At 47.2% G+C, this 15,663-nt stretch overlaps 1 protein-coding gene across 1 annotated transcript in view; it reads left to right on the top strand.

Annotated features, from left to right (window-relative positions):
• Positions 1–15,663, top strand: part of RELB (RELB proto-oncogene, NF-kB subunit) — a 29,307-nt gene that overhangs the window by 12,189 nt on the left and 1,455 nt on the right. The window contains exons 4-10 of the mRNA XM_082677942.1: positions 3,184–3,341; positions 4,686–4,777; positions 4,958–5,089; positions 6,648–6,752; positions 11,779–11,994; positions 12,810–12,878; positions 13,017–13,094. Of these exons, the coding sequence (XP_082534068.1) occupies positions 3,184–3,341; positions 4,686–4,777; positions 4,958–5,089; positions 6,648–6,752; positions 11,779–11,994; positions 12,810–12,878; positions 13,017–13,094 (850 nt within the window). The remainder of the gene's footprint in view (positions 1–3,183; positions 3,342–4,685; positions 4,778–4,957; positions 5,090–6,647; positions 6,753–11,778; positions 11,995–12,809; positions 12,879–13,016; positions 13,095–15,663) is intronic.

Genomic DNA, 15,663 nt, shown 5'->3' with positions numbered 1-15,663 from the left:
GGGGTGATATTTTGAAGCTGTGTTTTCCCCAACTTTTTATTTCTAAGTCTTTCCAGGCAGTTATTCTAGCTTTGTGTTGGTTTTGATTTCAAAGAGTTAGAACAGTAAATGTCCAACAATAGGGGGTGACCTGACTCCGAATTTCGATTTAGTATTTTCATCCCCATCTTTTAGAGGAGGAAACTGAGGCTCAGAGAGTGTAAGTTACTTGCACAAGGGTACACAGCAAATTCATTGTAGCAATTACTGCCATTTACTAAGTGCTCTTGTGTGCCAGGTACTTAGTACCTATTTTACAGATCAGGATGGTAAGACCAGAGAGGTTTATCACCAGGTAGAGCCTGGTTTGGTACCAGTTCCGACTGACTTCAAGGCCTAACGTCTATCCACAATCTCGCATGACATCTCAAAGATGAAAAGCTTTCGTGACTTCCCTGGCGGTCCAGTGGTTAAGACTCCGAGCTTCCCCTGCAGGAACCGCGGGTTCTATTCTTGGTCAGGGAGCTAAGATCCCACATGCCGCATGGTGTAGCCAAAAAAAAAAGGAATGAAAAGCTTTCAGCCTTGCAGAAATCTTGCTTTTCAGAATCTCCTAATGTTACATCAGGGAGCTGGTTAAACTAATGATTTTAACCCATCTGACTCAATGAAATTTGTCTACTCATAATCATCCCTGAAATCCATAATGCCCCAACTTCAGTATGAAGGAGAAATAAAATTATACAGCCTATACAAGCACATTTACTTCAGTATGTAAATGCTTGGGCACAGCCTCAGGGAAATGGAAACAAAGTAGCAGTTGCTTTGGATTTCATTAATACCGCAGCATGAATGCAGCCCGACCCAGCGTGGGGACTTGGCGACTTAAATGCCACACGTCCAGCGTGGCCATAGGTGACAGGATTTTCCAAAATGGTGAACAACTGGGAATTCCCTGGCAGTCCAGTGGCGCAGCAAAAAAAAAAAGGCCACCAAAGTGGTGAACAATTCTCAGTTCAAATGAAACCAGTCTTCTCTCAATTAACATGGTGATTGCAGTCCTTGAAAATTCAGTGTGTTTGAAAGTTATGGGAAAAAATACTGTACATGTAAAATGGAAGGAGGTTCTGGGTTCTGACCATTTAAAACAGGTTTGTCACTGATGTGAATGTTGGCGGGACATTCAGAGGTCTTGCAGGACTTGTGTGGGACTGTCCTGGTATTGCAGGCTGTGTAGCATCTGTGGCCCTGTACTGCCTGCTGTGGGTCCCGATCCCAGTGTCAACCAGAATTGTCCTCAGTATCCCAAACGCCCCCTAGAGGGCAGTACTCCCTCACTGAGACGCGCCTGTTCATTGTATTTTATAGGCACCGGCTTTACACATTCGGAGCAGGCTTTTGTGGTTCTTTCATGCCAGTTAGGGCCCTGTGAGTGACCCAGGAAAGCCAAGCGGCCACGTGGGTCTGGGCCCTGTCTCAAGGGGCTAGTTTCTATCTGCTGCCCCACATGGCTGCTGAGTAGAAGTCCTGCCCCAGTTGCCATAACTTCCCTTTTAAAAAAGAGAATCTGGAAATCTGGAATAACGTGATGTCTCATACTTTTAAAATGTAAGCTCCAAATTTTCCCCAACTTTTTAAAAACATTATTTTATTGAAGTATAGTTGATTTACAATGTTGTGTTAATCTCTGCTGTACAGCAAAGTGATTCAGTTATACATATATATATAAATATATATATATATATATATATATTCTGTTTCATGTTCTTCTCCATTATGGTTTATCACAGGGTATTGAATAGAGTTCTCTGATATACAGTAGGACCTTGTTGTTTATCCATCCTATATATGAGATTGCATCTGCTGACCCCAGACTCCAAGTCCTTCCCTCCCCCACCCTGCCCCAACTTTTTATTCTGAAAAAAAAAAATCCTTTAAATCTTTTTTTTCTAGGTTTTTTGTTTGTTTGTTTCATTGAGGTATAACTGATATACAAACAAGGCATGTATTTAATGTACACATTTTGATGAGTTTAGAAGAAAAAAATTTTAATCTTCAGAAAAATTAAGAGTACCATAAACACCTGTGTACCCTTCACCTATACGTACCAGTTGACATTTGGCCCTATTCGCTATATCTGTCACTCTCTCTCCATACACACAAACACACACATACACGCGTGCACAGCGCTCACACACACACAAATACACATTGTGTTTTTTGCGGACCCATTTGCAGATAAGTTGTAAATATCATGTTATTTCACCTCTACATACTTCAATGGGCATCTCCTAAAAATAAGCTCCTGCATGTCTAGGACACTCATTACCATCCCTAGGAAAATTAATAATATTCCATAATATCATCTAATATACAGTCTATACTTAAATTTCCCAATTGTCCCCCAAATGTGTGTTTTATAATTGTTCCCCCCCAATCCAGGATCCAGTCAAGGATCCTATGCTGCATTTGGTTATCATGTCTCTGTAGCCTCTCTCCTCTTCTTTTTTTGAAATTGAGTTATATTTAATCAAATCTTAAGTGTATAGCTCTAGGAATTTTGACAAATATATATATATATATATATATATATATATATATATATATATATATATACACACACACACACACACACACACACACACACTGTGTAACTACCAGCCAGGTCAAAATACATTTTTTGTTCTCTTTTAACCCAAAATATGACACCCGTATTTTTATTGTCTTTCATGTCTGACCAGATGACCACAGTTTGGGCTTTTCTGATGTTTCCTCCTGATTAGATTCCGGTGATGCACTTCTGAAGGGGCTGTCATAGAAGTGACGTGTCCTTCCCAGTCCATCCCATCAGGGGATACCTGTGTTACTTTGGCCCCGTAGTGGCGACACTGACCTTGATCATATGGTTAAGGTGGTGTCTACCTGGTCTCTCCACAATTAGTATGTTATCTGTGGGCTGTGCTTGGAGACCTTGTGTGCATGCAATGTTTTTAAAGTCAAGTGGCGAAAGAAGGCACATCTGTGGGGCAGCTCTCATGTTATGAGGCCCCCAGGTTGGAAGCCTTCGGTTTAGGATCCTGGAGGGGTCTTCAGCAAACATTCCTCCATCGTCGGGGAGAGGGGAGGGGCGGGGAGCTACCAAAGGAGGCTTGGATGGGTGCAGGTGTTTGCAAAGGGACCCCAAGAGCACCTGTCTTCCTGCAGCTCCGGGATTGTGGAGGGCTGCGGGAGGTGGAGGTTACCGCGTGCCTGGTGTGGAAGGACTGGCCTCACCGCGTTCACCCTCACAGCCTCGTGGGGAAAGACTGCACGGACGGTGTCTGCAGGGTGCGGCTCCGGCCTCATGTCAGCCCCCGGCACAGGTACCTGAGCCCTGACCCCTCACCCTTGGTCACGGAGATTTTGAGGGGCTGAGGATCACCCCGGAAAACCTTAGGAGCAGAGGCAGCTTAGCCAGACTCTCCCCACTGCATTTCCTAGATGGGGAAACTGAGGCCTGGGGGCCGTGGAGGGTCTTACCTAGGCCTGGAACCCTGCCGCACACGCATTCACACGCATTATATTTATCCCCATTTTGTAGAGGAGGAAACTGAGGCTCAGAGAGGCGAAGGAGCCCAGATAGCCAATGGCAGAGCTGGAATTTGACTGCAGACCTGACTTAGCTGCAAGTCCCATTCTTTCTTTCGCTTTATAATTTATATGCTTTTAATTTAAAAATTTAAAGGTTCAGAAAGGGTGTGCAGTGAAAAATAAATTTCCTTCCATCTTTGGTCCTCTGGCCACCAGTGCCCCTCTCTGGAGGCAGCTAAAGATATGCTAGGCATTTATCTTTTTTTCCTTCCCTTATGAATGGTAGCAGACATTTGCACCTTGTTTTTATGTTCCAGTACATCTTAGAGCTAATTCCCGTCAGTACAGTTAGCGCTGTCCTGTCCTTTTTATTGACTGCATAGTATTCCAATGTATGGCTGCACACAATTAATTAAGTCCCTATGAATGGGCACCCACAATGGTTCCAATCTCTTGTTGCTCTATCACTGACTGTGCTTCAGTGAGCAGCTTCACATAGATACTCTTTCTTCTGCAGGATGAATTACTAAAAATGAAATTGCTGGCCCCAAGTCTGTGCATTTATACTTTTAGTGATTTATAGACTTAGTGAAAATGTCAGCACCATGAAAGCAGGGATTTTATCTCTTTTGTTCCCTGCTGTATCCCCCAGTGCCTAGCACAGTCCCTGGCACACAGTAGGTGCTCAAGAAATATTGGTAGAATGAATGAATACTGCCATGTTGTCCTCCAATATGTGATTGCTGGGGCAATTTACAGTCCCGCCAGCAATGGGTGAGAGTGCCTGATTCTCCACAATATCACCGGCAGAGGGTATTGTCAGATGTTTTGATCTCTGCTGTTTTGATGAGTTTTTTAAAAAATTGGCATCACATTGCTGTTTAATTTGCAGTTTTCTTATTATAAATGAGGTCAACAGGTGCTTTCCTGGGGTAAAGATAAGTTCTCTCAAGAACTCTCCACACCCCTGAAAGGTTTGAACCCCAGTCCCTTCCCAATGCTGGGACCCCTGGGCCTGGGGTCTCCAGCCTCTGAGACTGTGAGCCCTGAGACAGCATCTACCAGAGCCGTCCTGTGGGTTAGGGCTACACCTGCCCCCTCAGGATTACCCCCCTTCCCCCTTCCCCCCGACTCAGCTTTAACAACCTGGGCATCCAGTGTGTGAGGAAGAAGGAGATCGAGGCGGCCATTGAGCGGAAGATTCAGCTGGGCATCGACCCCTACAATGGTGAGTCCCCAGGCCTAGCCTCAGCATCCTGTCCTCTCAGACCCCTCGCCCCCTCTGCCACCCCTGTCCCCTCGCCTTCTCCAGTATCCGCCATCACCACAGCCCCACCCCTTCCCTATCCCCCATCCCCCACCAGGGTCTCCACCCCCCACACTCAGCCTTCCCATATCTCTCCTGCAGCTGGGTCCCTGAAGAACCATCAGGAGGTGGACATGAATGTCGTGAGGATTTGCTTCCAGGCCTCATACAGGGACCAGCAAGGACAGATGCGCCGGATGGACCCTGTGCTCTCTGAGCCCGTCTACGACAAGAGTGAGTCGAGGGTGCTGTTCCATTAGGGTTGTCTTTGGCTGCAGGTACCAGAAAGCCCCACATACAATGGCATGAACAAACAGGGAGTTCTTTTTTTTTTCTCAGTTATTAAGGCTGTTCCTGTTGGTTCAGCTGCTCAGCTATATCAGGGTGCTGGTTCAGCAGCTCTGTGATTCTCTTGGGCTTTCCCTCATGGTCAGGAACTGGCTGCCACAGCTCCAGACATCATGTCTGTGTTCAAGGCATGATGGGCAGTGACACCCTGTGTGGTGTGCAGGCTGTACACTGCCCAATTCTAAGGGTCAGCATTTACTAGGTAGCCTCTGGGAATGGGGCTTTCTGGTGTTGCAGAATGCACAACCAGGACAACTATACTAGGTAGCCCTTGAGAAGAGGCAGCATGAGTAATAATCTCTCTCTCTTTCATAGAGAAAATAATATATTCCTCAGAATCACCCTGGTAGACATCTCCTTATGTCTCATTGGACAGAACTTGGTCCCACGCCACCCTTAGTTGCAAGAGAATCTGAGAAAGCAAGTATCTAGGTTTTTCATCCTCTGTAGAGAGGTACAGGTATGGAAGAGGAGATTGGGAATGGCTGTTAGATTTTAGCCAGCCTGCAGTGACTGCCACAAGCATCAAAATGGGCAGGGATATTAACTCAATCAGGACTTTTATGGGTGCAGGGGATAGAATCCCAACTCAAATAAGGAAAAAAAGAAGAATTTGTTCCATTAACTAAAAATATCCAGAGGTAGCACAGTGCTTCAGGTCTGGCTGCATCCAGGTTCTCAGTGATGTCATTAGGGATCTCTTTCCATCTCTCAGCCATGCTTCCTTTATGTTAGAGTCACTCTTGGCAGGACCCTCCCACGCAGGGGCAAAATAACTGTACGCAGCTCTAGTCTTACATCCTACCAGCATGACACTTCTCCCCTGCTCCCAAAGAGAGATTCTCTTACTCAGCATTTTTGCTCCAAGTCCCAGGGCTGTCTCTCATTGGCCTAGTTTTAGTCATGTCCTCCTCTCTGACTAATCAGCTGTAGCCAGAAGGAGGCGATGCTGTGATTGGCCAGGTCTAGGGCACATGATCACTGCTGATCTGGGAGTGGGCTCCGCCCTACCCAATCCCCATGACTGAGGTGGGGGGTGGTTCCTTAAAGGAAAACTGGGGGGGCTGTTAACAAAAGAAGGGCCAGGACTGCTAGACTGGCAAAACAACATGTGTCCACTACAAGTTTCAGGCCATTAGCCCTCATCTAAGACTCATCCCTGACTCCTGACCCACCAACCCCTCCCTCAGGTCTGAGGGTCTCCCTTTTGGGCAGACACTCGCCGGACCTCAGCACGGAGGACTCATGATCGTCCATTAACCCCTCCTGCCTGGGCATCTTCTTTTTCCACCTGGACCACAGGTTCCAGAAGGATCAGGCACCCTGGCTTCTCCATTTCCCACCTCTCCACACCCCAGGGTGGGCACCCATGGGGTACCTGGTAAGGGTTTGATGACTGAATTCTTGTTTTTTTCTGTGTGCCCCTTCCTCTCCTCTTTCCCAGAGTCCACAAACACGTCAGAGCTGCGGATTTGCCGAATCAACAAGGAGAGCGGGCCGTGCACGGGCGGCGAGGAGCTCTACCTGCTGTGTGACAAGGTGCAGAAAGGTGAGGGGCCTGGGGCAGCGAGTGGGCGGAGTGGGGTCTGCTGGCTTGCAGGGGCAGCTGGGGAGCCCGGAGGATGAGAGGGTGAAGAAGAGCCAGTTAACCAGGGGAGCCGAGTGGAAGGGTCCAGAGCTTTGGTTTTGGAGGCAGACAGAAATAGCCCATTGATTCATTCACTCACTGAGTCACTCGCTCACCTGCTCACTCATTCATGAACAAAGAAGGAGGCACAAACAAACAGTGCTGGCCTGCGCTGGGTACCTGGCAGGCCTTGCCATCATGAGTTCCGGGGGGACTCTGGTATTAAAATCGTGGAGGTGCATAAATAAGTGCTTTATGACAGTTGGATCAGGGCTACGAATGGAGAAAATGGACGATGTTTCCCCATCTGTTCAAATGTCAAAACCCTTTTTCAAATAGGGTTTTTGGGTTTTTTTGTTGGTTTTTAAAAAAATTTTTTGGCCCGCGGCCCCTGCATTGAAAGGGCGGAGTCTTAACCACTGGACCAATTAAAAATAGGATTTTTTTAAAAAGAGAAAACAACCCAGGATTGCCTGGGGGGGGAGCTTTCTCTTTTTTCTTTTTTTAATATTTATTTATTTATTTGGCTGCGCTGGGTCTTAGTTGCAGCACGTGGGATCTTCGTTGCTGCATGCGGGATCTTTTTTTTTTTTTTTAATTCCACATTTATTTATTTAAATTTTATTTATTTTTGGCTGCCTTGGGTCTTCGTTGCTGCGCGTGAGCTTTCTCTAGTTGTGGTGAGCGGGGGCTACTCTTCATTGCGGTGCCCACGGGCTTCTCATTGCGGTGACTTCTCTTGTTGTAGAGCACGGGCTCTAGGCACGCAGGCTTCCGTAGTTGCAGCACGTGGGCTCAGTAGTTGTGTCTCGCGGGCTCTAGAGCGCAGGCTCAGTAGTTGTGGTGCACGGGCTTAGTTGTTCCGTGGCATGTGGGATCTTCCCAGACCAGGGATTGAACCCCAGGCCCCCTGCATTGGGAGCATGGAGTCTTAGCCACTAGACCACCAGGGAAGACCCTCTCTTTCATTATATTCTTTTTCATTATATATCTTTTCTCTATCGTTTGTATCTTCTATCATGTGACTCTATTATAAATAACATCACCACCAACAGAAGAGCAAACATTTGCCTTGCTCTTTTTTTTTTTTTTTTTTTGCGGTACGCGGGCCTCTCACTGTCATGGCCTCTCCCGTTGCGGAGCACAGGCTCCGGACGCGCAGGCTCAGCGGCCATGGCTCACGGGCCCAGCCACTCTGCGGCATGTGGGATCTTCCTGGACCGGGGCACGAACCCGTGTTCCCTGCATCGGCAGGCGGACTCTCAACCACTGCGCCACCAGGGAAACCCTATCTTGCTCGTATTTTATTTTAATTTTTAAAAATAAATTTATTTTATTTATTTATTTATTTTTGGCTGTGTTGGGTCTTCGTTGCTAAGCGCGGGCTTTCTCTAGTTGTGGCAGGTGGGGGCTACTCTTCGTTGCAGTGCGTGGGCTTCTCATTGCGGTGGCTTCTCTCATTGTGGAGCACGGGCTCTAGGCGCGTGGGCTTCAGTAGTTGCAGCACGTGGGCTCAGTAGTTGTGTCTCGCGGGCTCTAGAGTGCAGACTCAGTAGTTACGGCACACGGGCTTAGTTGCTCCGCGGCATGCGGGATCTTCCCGGACCAGGGCTCGAACCCGTGTCCTCTGCGTTGGCAGGCAGATCCTCAACCACGGTGCCACCAGGGAAGCCTATCTTGCTCTTATTAAGTGCCAAACTCTGTCCTAAGCACTTTGTATGCGTCATTTATTCAATCATCTAATTGCCTAACAGTTCTATGGGGTAGATTCTCTTATTCCCCGTTTACAGATGAGGAAACCGAGGCACAGAAAGATTAAGTAACTTGCTCAAGGTCACAGAGGTAGTCAGGTAGAGACAGGATTTGAATCCAGGTGGTCTGTGCTTCTGGGAGGAAAAATAAAGAAAGGGAGTTGAAAAAAAATCAGGAAGGTGGTGAAAAAGTAGTATCTGGAGATAGATAATGCTGAGGAAGGGGATAGAGAGAGATGGCTGGAGGTGTTGTGGGGCACAGTTTGACTTAGTGGGGCCAGGGAGGACCGCTCTCAGGAGGTGACACTGGAGCCACGAAGAATCTGTGTGGCCATGAGAGGAAGAGTGTTCCAGCAGAGGGAACAGCAAGTGCAAAGGTCCTGTGGTAGGAGCAGGCCTAGTTGTTGGAGGAACAGTGAGGCCAATGGGGCAGGAGGGCAGTGAGAGGGGAGGAGGGGAGGAGAACATGCTACAGCCTCAGGAATCCGCCCACAATCCTTTCTCAGGTTGTATGGTTATATAGTTAACGTCTATCTCCATCCCCACCCTCCCGCCACTGGGTTGTCTGGGCAGGACCTGGGAGCATCCTGGTGAGCAGCTGTGTCCCCAGAACCACCCAGTCTAGGGCCAAGCACACATGAGGTTCTCAGGGAAAAAAAAAACAAAAACCTTTTTTTTTTTTTCCCCTGATTCTCTCTCTCTCTCTCTCTCTTTTATTTTTCTTTTTTTCTGCAAGGTTTACTCTTAAAACAAAACATTTTAACCATTTTGAAGTGTATACTTCATTGACATTTAGTACATTCCCAAGGTTGTGCCACCACCACTCTCTAGTTCCAGAACATTTTCATCACCCCAGAAAGAAACCCAGTACTCTTTAGGCAGTGACTCCCTATTCCCCTCTCTTCCAGCCTCTGGCATCCACCAATCTATTTTCTGTCTCTATGGATTTACGTATTTTGGACATTTTATATAATAGAATCATACAATATGTGGCCTTTTATGTCTGGATTCTTTTACTTAGCGTAATGTTATGAAGGTTCATCCATGCTGTAGCAGGTATCAGTGCTTTGTTCCTTTTTATGGCTAATATTCCATATATGGATATATCCCATTTGGTTTATCCATTCATCAGTTAATGGGCATTTGGGTTATTTTCACCTCTTGGTTATTATGAATAGCGTTGTATTCGACATTTGTGTATAAGTTTTTGTTTGAACACCTGTCTTCAGTTCTTTTGGATATGTACCCAGGAGTTGAAGGTTCTTATAAGATTTTGAATGAACGAGCAAATGGTTATTGGGTGGCTCCTCTGTGCTGGGTTCTGTGCTAGGCAGTGCTGGGACACAGCAGTGACAGAGAAAGCCCCAGCCTCTGCCCTCACACGGCTCTCAGTTCAGAGGGAGGTAGGGAAAGAAAGACAAATTACAAATGTGAGTAATGCTGAGAGGGAAGACAAAGTGCTGAGATTGAACAACAGGAAGTCCAGACATGGTCCGGGCATCTGGGAAGGCTTCCCAGAGGAGGTGATATTTGAGCTCAAATCTGAGGAATGACAAGGAGGCTGTTAGGAGTCTGGGAATTGGGGTCAGGGCAGGGAAACTGTTCCTGCCCTGGGTGAATGATTTGAGGTACAGGTGAGTTCTGTTCCGTTACTCACTCACTGACTGATCTCGGGCAGGTGACTTCACCACCCTGAGCCTGTTTCCTCATCCCTAAAATGAGCTGGTGTTAGGATGAGATGGGATCCCACGTACCTAAAAACTACACTACAGAGAGTTAGCATTTACTGAGGATTTCCTGAGTGCCAGACCTGGAGTTAGTATTTTGCATAATACTAATAAAAACTATCATACTTAACATGGACTGAGCACCTATTATGTTAAGCCCTCTTCTAAGTCCTTTTCTTGGAGTGACTCATTTAATCCTCCTAACAACTCTTGTGAGGTGAGTACTATGACTTTCCCTCTTGAAGGTGAAGAAACTAGGCCCAGAGATATCAGTAACTTCCTCAAGCTGTAGCAGCTGGTGGTGAAGAGCTCTAGCCTGCCTGGATCCCCATCTTGGCTCCACCACTTGCTGACTCTGTGACCTTGGACAAGTGACTTAACCTCCCTGTGCCTTTGCTTTCCCCTCAATATAATGGACTTCCTAAAGGTAGTTTTTTCATAGGATTTTTATGTGTCTTAGAGGCAAACCATGTCTGTCCAACACATATAAAGCCTCAGTATATGGAGTTAGTGTGATGAGAGGCAATGCAATAAGACAAGAAAAAGAAATAGTAGGCAGAGTAGCATACTGAATCCCGACTATTCTGCTACCAGCTGTATGACCTTGGGTTAGTCTCTTAAACCCTCCAAGCCTCGGTTTCCCCATCTATGAAGTGGGTGTCTAGAAAAGAGTTAACATAGCAGGTCTGAGACTGTTAGTGTTTGGAAGCCCAGCTTACAAGGTTGACCCCTGGCTGGCTTTTGGGAACTTTGAGAGGGCTCCTACCATTCCCTGACTGTTAAGAGTGGCTCACTGTACCTAAACCGTACAAACAATATGGTTTGTGCAGATCATTTGCTTTCCTTCTGGGAGTCTGGAATTTTGATATGTGCCAGTTAGAGGGAGCCTACTTGACCAACTCCCAGTAAAAACCCTGGGCAGTAAGTCTCTAATGTGCTTCCCTGGTAGAAGCATTTCATGTGTGTTGCCACTGGGGGCAGCAGTGTGCGGTGTGCATGTTCTGTGTGAGTCCCCTGGGGAGAACTCTTGGAAGTTGGCACCTGGTTTCCTCTGGACTTCGCTCCAGGCACCTTTCCTCTTAACTGCGCGTGCATATGTCTTTTTCCTGTAATAAATCATAGCCATGAGTACAACTATATGCTGAGTCCGTTAGTGAATCACTGAATCTGATGGTGGTCTTGGGGGCCCCTGATAAGGTGGAAATATTAAATCTACCTGCCTTTTGGATTGTTAAAGGATTAGATGAGTGTGTGTGTGTGTGTGTGTGTGTGTGTGTGTGTGTGTGTGTGTATGTCAGTGACTGGCACATGGTAGGTGCTCAACAGAAAGTTAGTTGCCACTATGATTAGTTTTATTATGACTAGTTTTATTCTTAGAAATATTGGTGTTGATTTTGGGGGAGGCTGAGTGAGTTGGGTCTCCGGTGGACCAGTGTCCTGGCTCAGCTGACACCCCCACTTTCCTGCCAGAGGATATATCGGTGGTTTTCAGCAGAGCCTCCTGGGAAGGCCGGGCTGACTTCTCCCAGGCTGACGTGCACCGCCAGATTGCCATTGTGTTCAAGACACCACCCTACGAGGACCTGGAGATTGTTGAACCTGTGACAGTGAATGTCTTCCTGCAGCGGCTTACTGATGGGGTCTGCAGTGAGCCTCTGCCCTTCACATACCTGCCTCGGGACCATGGTAACCAAGGCCACCCAGGGTGACCCACCGCCCCAGAGACTAGGTCTTTGGTCTTGTTGTGGTGACCCAAAGGGGAAAGGGGAAGTGGCAGAAGTAGAATGCAGGCTCAGAGTTGCACAGACTGGGGTTCAAATCCTGGTCTGCTGCTTACTGGCTGTGAGATCTTGGCTTCTCCTAGCCTCAGACTCCTCCTGTGCAAAATGGAAATAATAATAGTACCCATTTTATGACATTTTGGGACTGTTTAATCATTCCTCCCCTCAGCACGCCTGCTCGTGCCTGGCCCTCGCTGGGTAGTGCTGGGAACGTAGCGGTGACTGAGACAGCTCCAGCCCTACCCTATGAGGCTCATAGTCTTATGGGGAGAGGGGGCACAGATCCATTCCCATACAGTGACAACCAGAGTGGGCAGGGCTGGGATTGGAATTGCTTACAGAACTTGGATTGCCCAGAGTGGGGCACCTGACCCAGCCTTAGGGTTCAGGGAGAGCTTCCTAAAGGAGGGGATGGCTGACCTGAGAATGGGAGGATGACTAAGCAATTCTCCAGGGAAGTGGTAAGAGTTGAGGAAGAGTGTTTTAAGCAGTGGGAACAGCAAGTGCAAAGGCCCTGAGGCAGCATAGTGCCTGGGACATTCCAGTGTAGCTAGAAGTGGATTTGGGTTTTATTCTGATTAAGATGTGGACACCTATATGCATTGTTTGGGCAAAAACCAGAACAGCATAACAACTTCCCAAATGGTCTCTATAATTAATTCTTAATTAATTCTTATTTTTAATGGATTATTTTGTATGCCTCTGGTATCTCCTAAACAGACAGCTACGGTGTGGACAAGAAGCGGAAACGGGGGCTGCCCGATGTCCTTGGGGAGCTGAATAGCTCTGGTGTGTTCACTCTGCCCCTTTTCACATCCCTCTCCAGGTTACTGGGAGGGGATGACTGACCCCACTGCCCTGGCCCACCCCAGGTTGGGGAGGAGGGGCTGTTGGGATCCAGGGGTCCTCATCTCTGTCTTCCCTCAGACCCCCATGGCATCGAAAGCAAACGGCGGAGGAAAAAGCCGGTCTTTCTGGATCACTTCCTGCCCAGCCACAGCTCAGGTGGGTCCTGGCTCAGTGCAAGCCCCTGCCCGCAAGGTGGGCTGAGGGTGAGCTGCATCCCTGCTTTTCTGGCCTTTTCAGGTCCCCCAGGAGCTCCTACTAGGGCAGTGCCTTACCACTTAGCCAGCAACATAAAGTGGAAAGAATAGTGGTTCTGGACACGGTCTGGAGGCTCTGATCTCCGCTGGGCCATTTACCTGCTGTGTGACCTTCATCAAGTTGCTCTACCTCTCAGATCCTCAGGGCTCCTCTGAAAAGTCTCACCACATACCTACCTCATTGACCTTTTAAAATTTAATGTACTTATTTTTACAGACACTATATAATCACATAACTGCTTTGTGTGTGCTTACTCACTTAATCTGGGTAATCACCCTGGGGGGGTGGGTGCTGTCATCTCCCCCCACGCCCCACCACCATTTTACTGGTGAAGAACTTGAGGCCCAAAGAGGTGATGTCTCTTGCCCAAGGTCACACAGCCAGTCTGAGGTGGGGTGGGGAGCTGCACCTGGGTATAGGTTTAGATTAGTGATGACATGTGAAACCAGTAGTAGGGAGTAGACGGTGGATAAATGGGGGTGGTGTCAGAGCCAGCCAGCCTTGAATTCAGCCACCCTCTGGCCTCTTCTACCGCGGCCTTCGTCTCAACTCACATGCCAGCCTCCAGTTCCCATGAATTCTAACCCTGTCTGGCTGCCATCCAAAGCCCCCCCACTCGCTGACCACTAGCTCTAAGAATGCTGTCCCCAACACCCCAGCTACCCCACGGCGCCCAGCTCCCAGCCAGCTGCCAACCACTCAGAGTCTGCTGAGCCTGGACCACTCCAGCCAGTCCCACCTTGAAGGTTTCAGTTATCACCTGTTGTCCCCGCAACCCACTGTAACCAATGCCCAACAGCTCTGCCCCTAGAAACCCCCCATCCTAGTCTATTTCATCAACCTTCGATTCCCAATCCCCAAAGCCTCTGCTTATCAGCCACCTGTCATTCATCCACTTGTTCTATCACCCCGATTTCCCAGTGTCTAAAGTTCCCCTCTCTCATCCTTGTGGCAAAGCTGCCCTGGCACTAGAGTGTGGTGGTTAGGAGCATGGCCTCTGGAATCAGACTGGGTTTGAATTTGAGGACACAGTTTAGCCACTGTATGACCTCTTTGGGCCTCAGTTTACTTAACTTGCAGATGGAGACCCTCCCTCTTAGGGTTCCTTCCAGAATTTAGTGAGATCACATCACACAGTTATTTAGCACAGTGGCTGACATAGAGTTGGTGCCCAGGAGATGTTAGGAACTTGCCAGAAAGCAGGAATGCCACCTGCATTTGTTTAACTGCATTTGATCATGTTTAACTGGATTCATAGCAAAACCCCAAATAACGCTTCAATAGGATAGAACATTATTTCCCCTCTCACATAAACACAGTCCAGAGGTAGGTGGTCCATGGGTGGTTTGGTGGCTGCATGATCATCAGAGACCCAAGCTCCTGCCATGTTCAGCTCATAGTTTCCACCTCATGGTCCAAGGTGGCTGTTGCAGCTGCAGCCATCACGCCCAGATTTCAGCCAGCAGCACTTAGTCACATCAAGCTACAAGGGAGGCTGGGAAATAAGAGTTCCAGCAGCGCAGCGTCTCTTTCTGAGACAAGTGTAGTCAGCCTTTGCTGGTGAGGTTTGTCTTGTCTCAAAAAGAGAGACTCTCCCACAGTGACACTTACCATTTTACTATACAATTTTGGGGCTTGTGACTTCTCCCTTGGGTCTCCCATGGTGTGGATGTTTCACTTATCGGGTTGTCTTTATTTTGCTTGGGGGGGGGGGGCTTTGGAGCCTCCTCTTCTTCCTCATTCTTGGGGAAAACTCCCTAGCACTACAGGAGCATGGTTTCTACCCTGCTTCTGCAACTCACCTGTGGACTGCAAGTTATTTTGCCTGTTTGCTTATTAAATGAGAATGATCCTAGTTTTAGTTTTTTGAGGAACCTCCAAACTGCTTTCCACAGTGGCTGTACCAATTTACACTTCCACCAACAGTGTAGGAGGGTTCCCTTTTCTCTACATCCTTGCCAACATTTGTTATTCGTGTCTTTTTGATGATAGCCATCCTGACAGGTATGAGGTGCTATCTCATTGTGGTTTTAATTTGCATTTCTCTAATGATTAATGATGTTGAGCATATTTTCATGTGCCTTTTGGCCAACTGTAATGTCTTCTTTGGAAAAATGTCTGTTCAGGTCTTCTGCCCATTTTTTTAATTTTAATTTTTAATTTTTGATGTTGAGTTGTATGAACTGTTTATATTTTGGATATTAACCCCTTATCAGTCATATCATTTGCAAACACCATATGACCCAGTAATTCCACTCCAGGTATATATTTTTAAAAAAATGAAAAAAAAAAAAGAAAACACTAATTTGAAAAGATACATGCACCCCAGTGTTCATAGAAGCATTATTTACATTAGCCAAGAAATGGAAACAACTTAAGTGTCCATCAATAAATAAATGGATAAAGAAGATGTGGTACATATACACAATGAAATACTACTCAGCCATAAAAAAAAAAAAAGAAAATTTGC

The sequence above is a fragment of the Grampus griseus genome (genome assembly GCF_964374135.1).
Source record: "Grampus griseus genome assembly, chromosome: 19".
Classification (NCBI taxonomy): domain Eukaryota; kingdom Metazoa; phylum Chordata; class Mammalia; order Artiodactyla; family Delphinidae; genus Grampus; species Grampus griseus.
The sequence above is the reverse complement of the archived record's forward strand: the minus strand, read 5'-3'. Positions and strand labels throughout refer to the sequence as shown.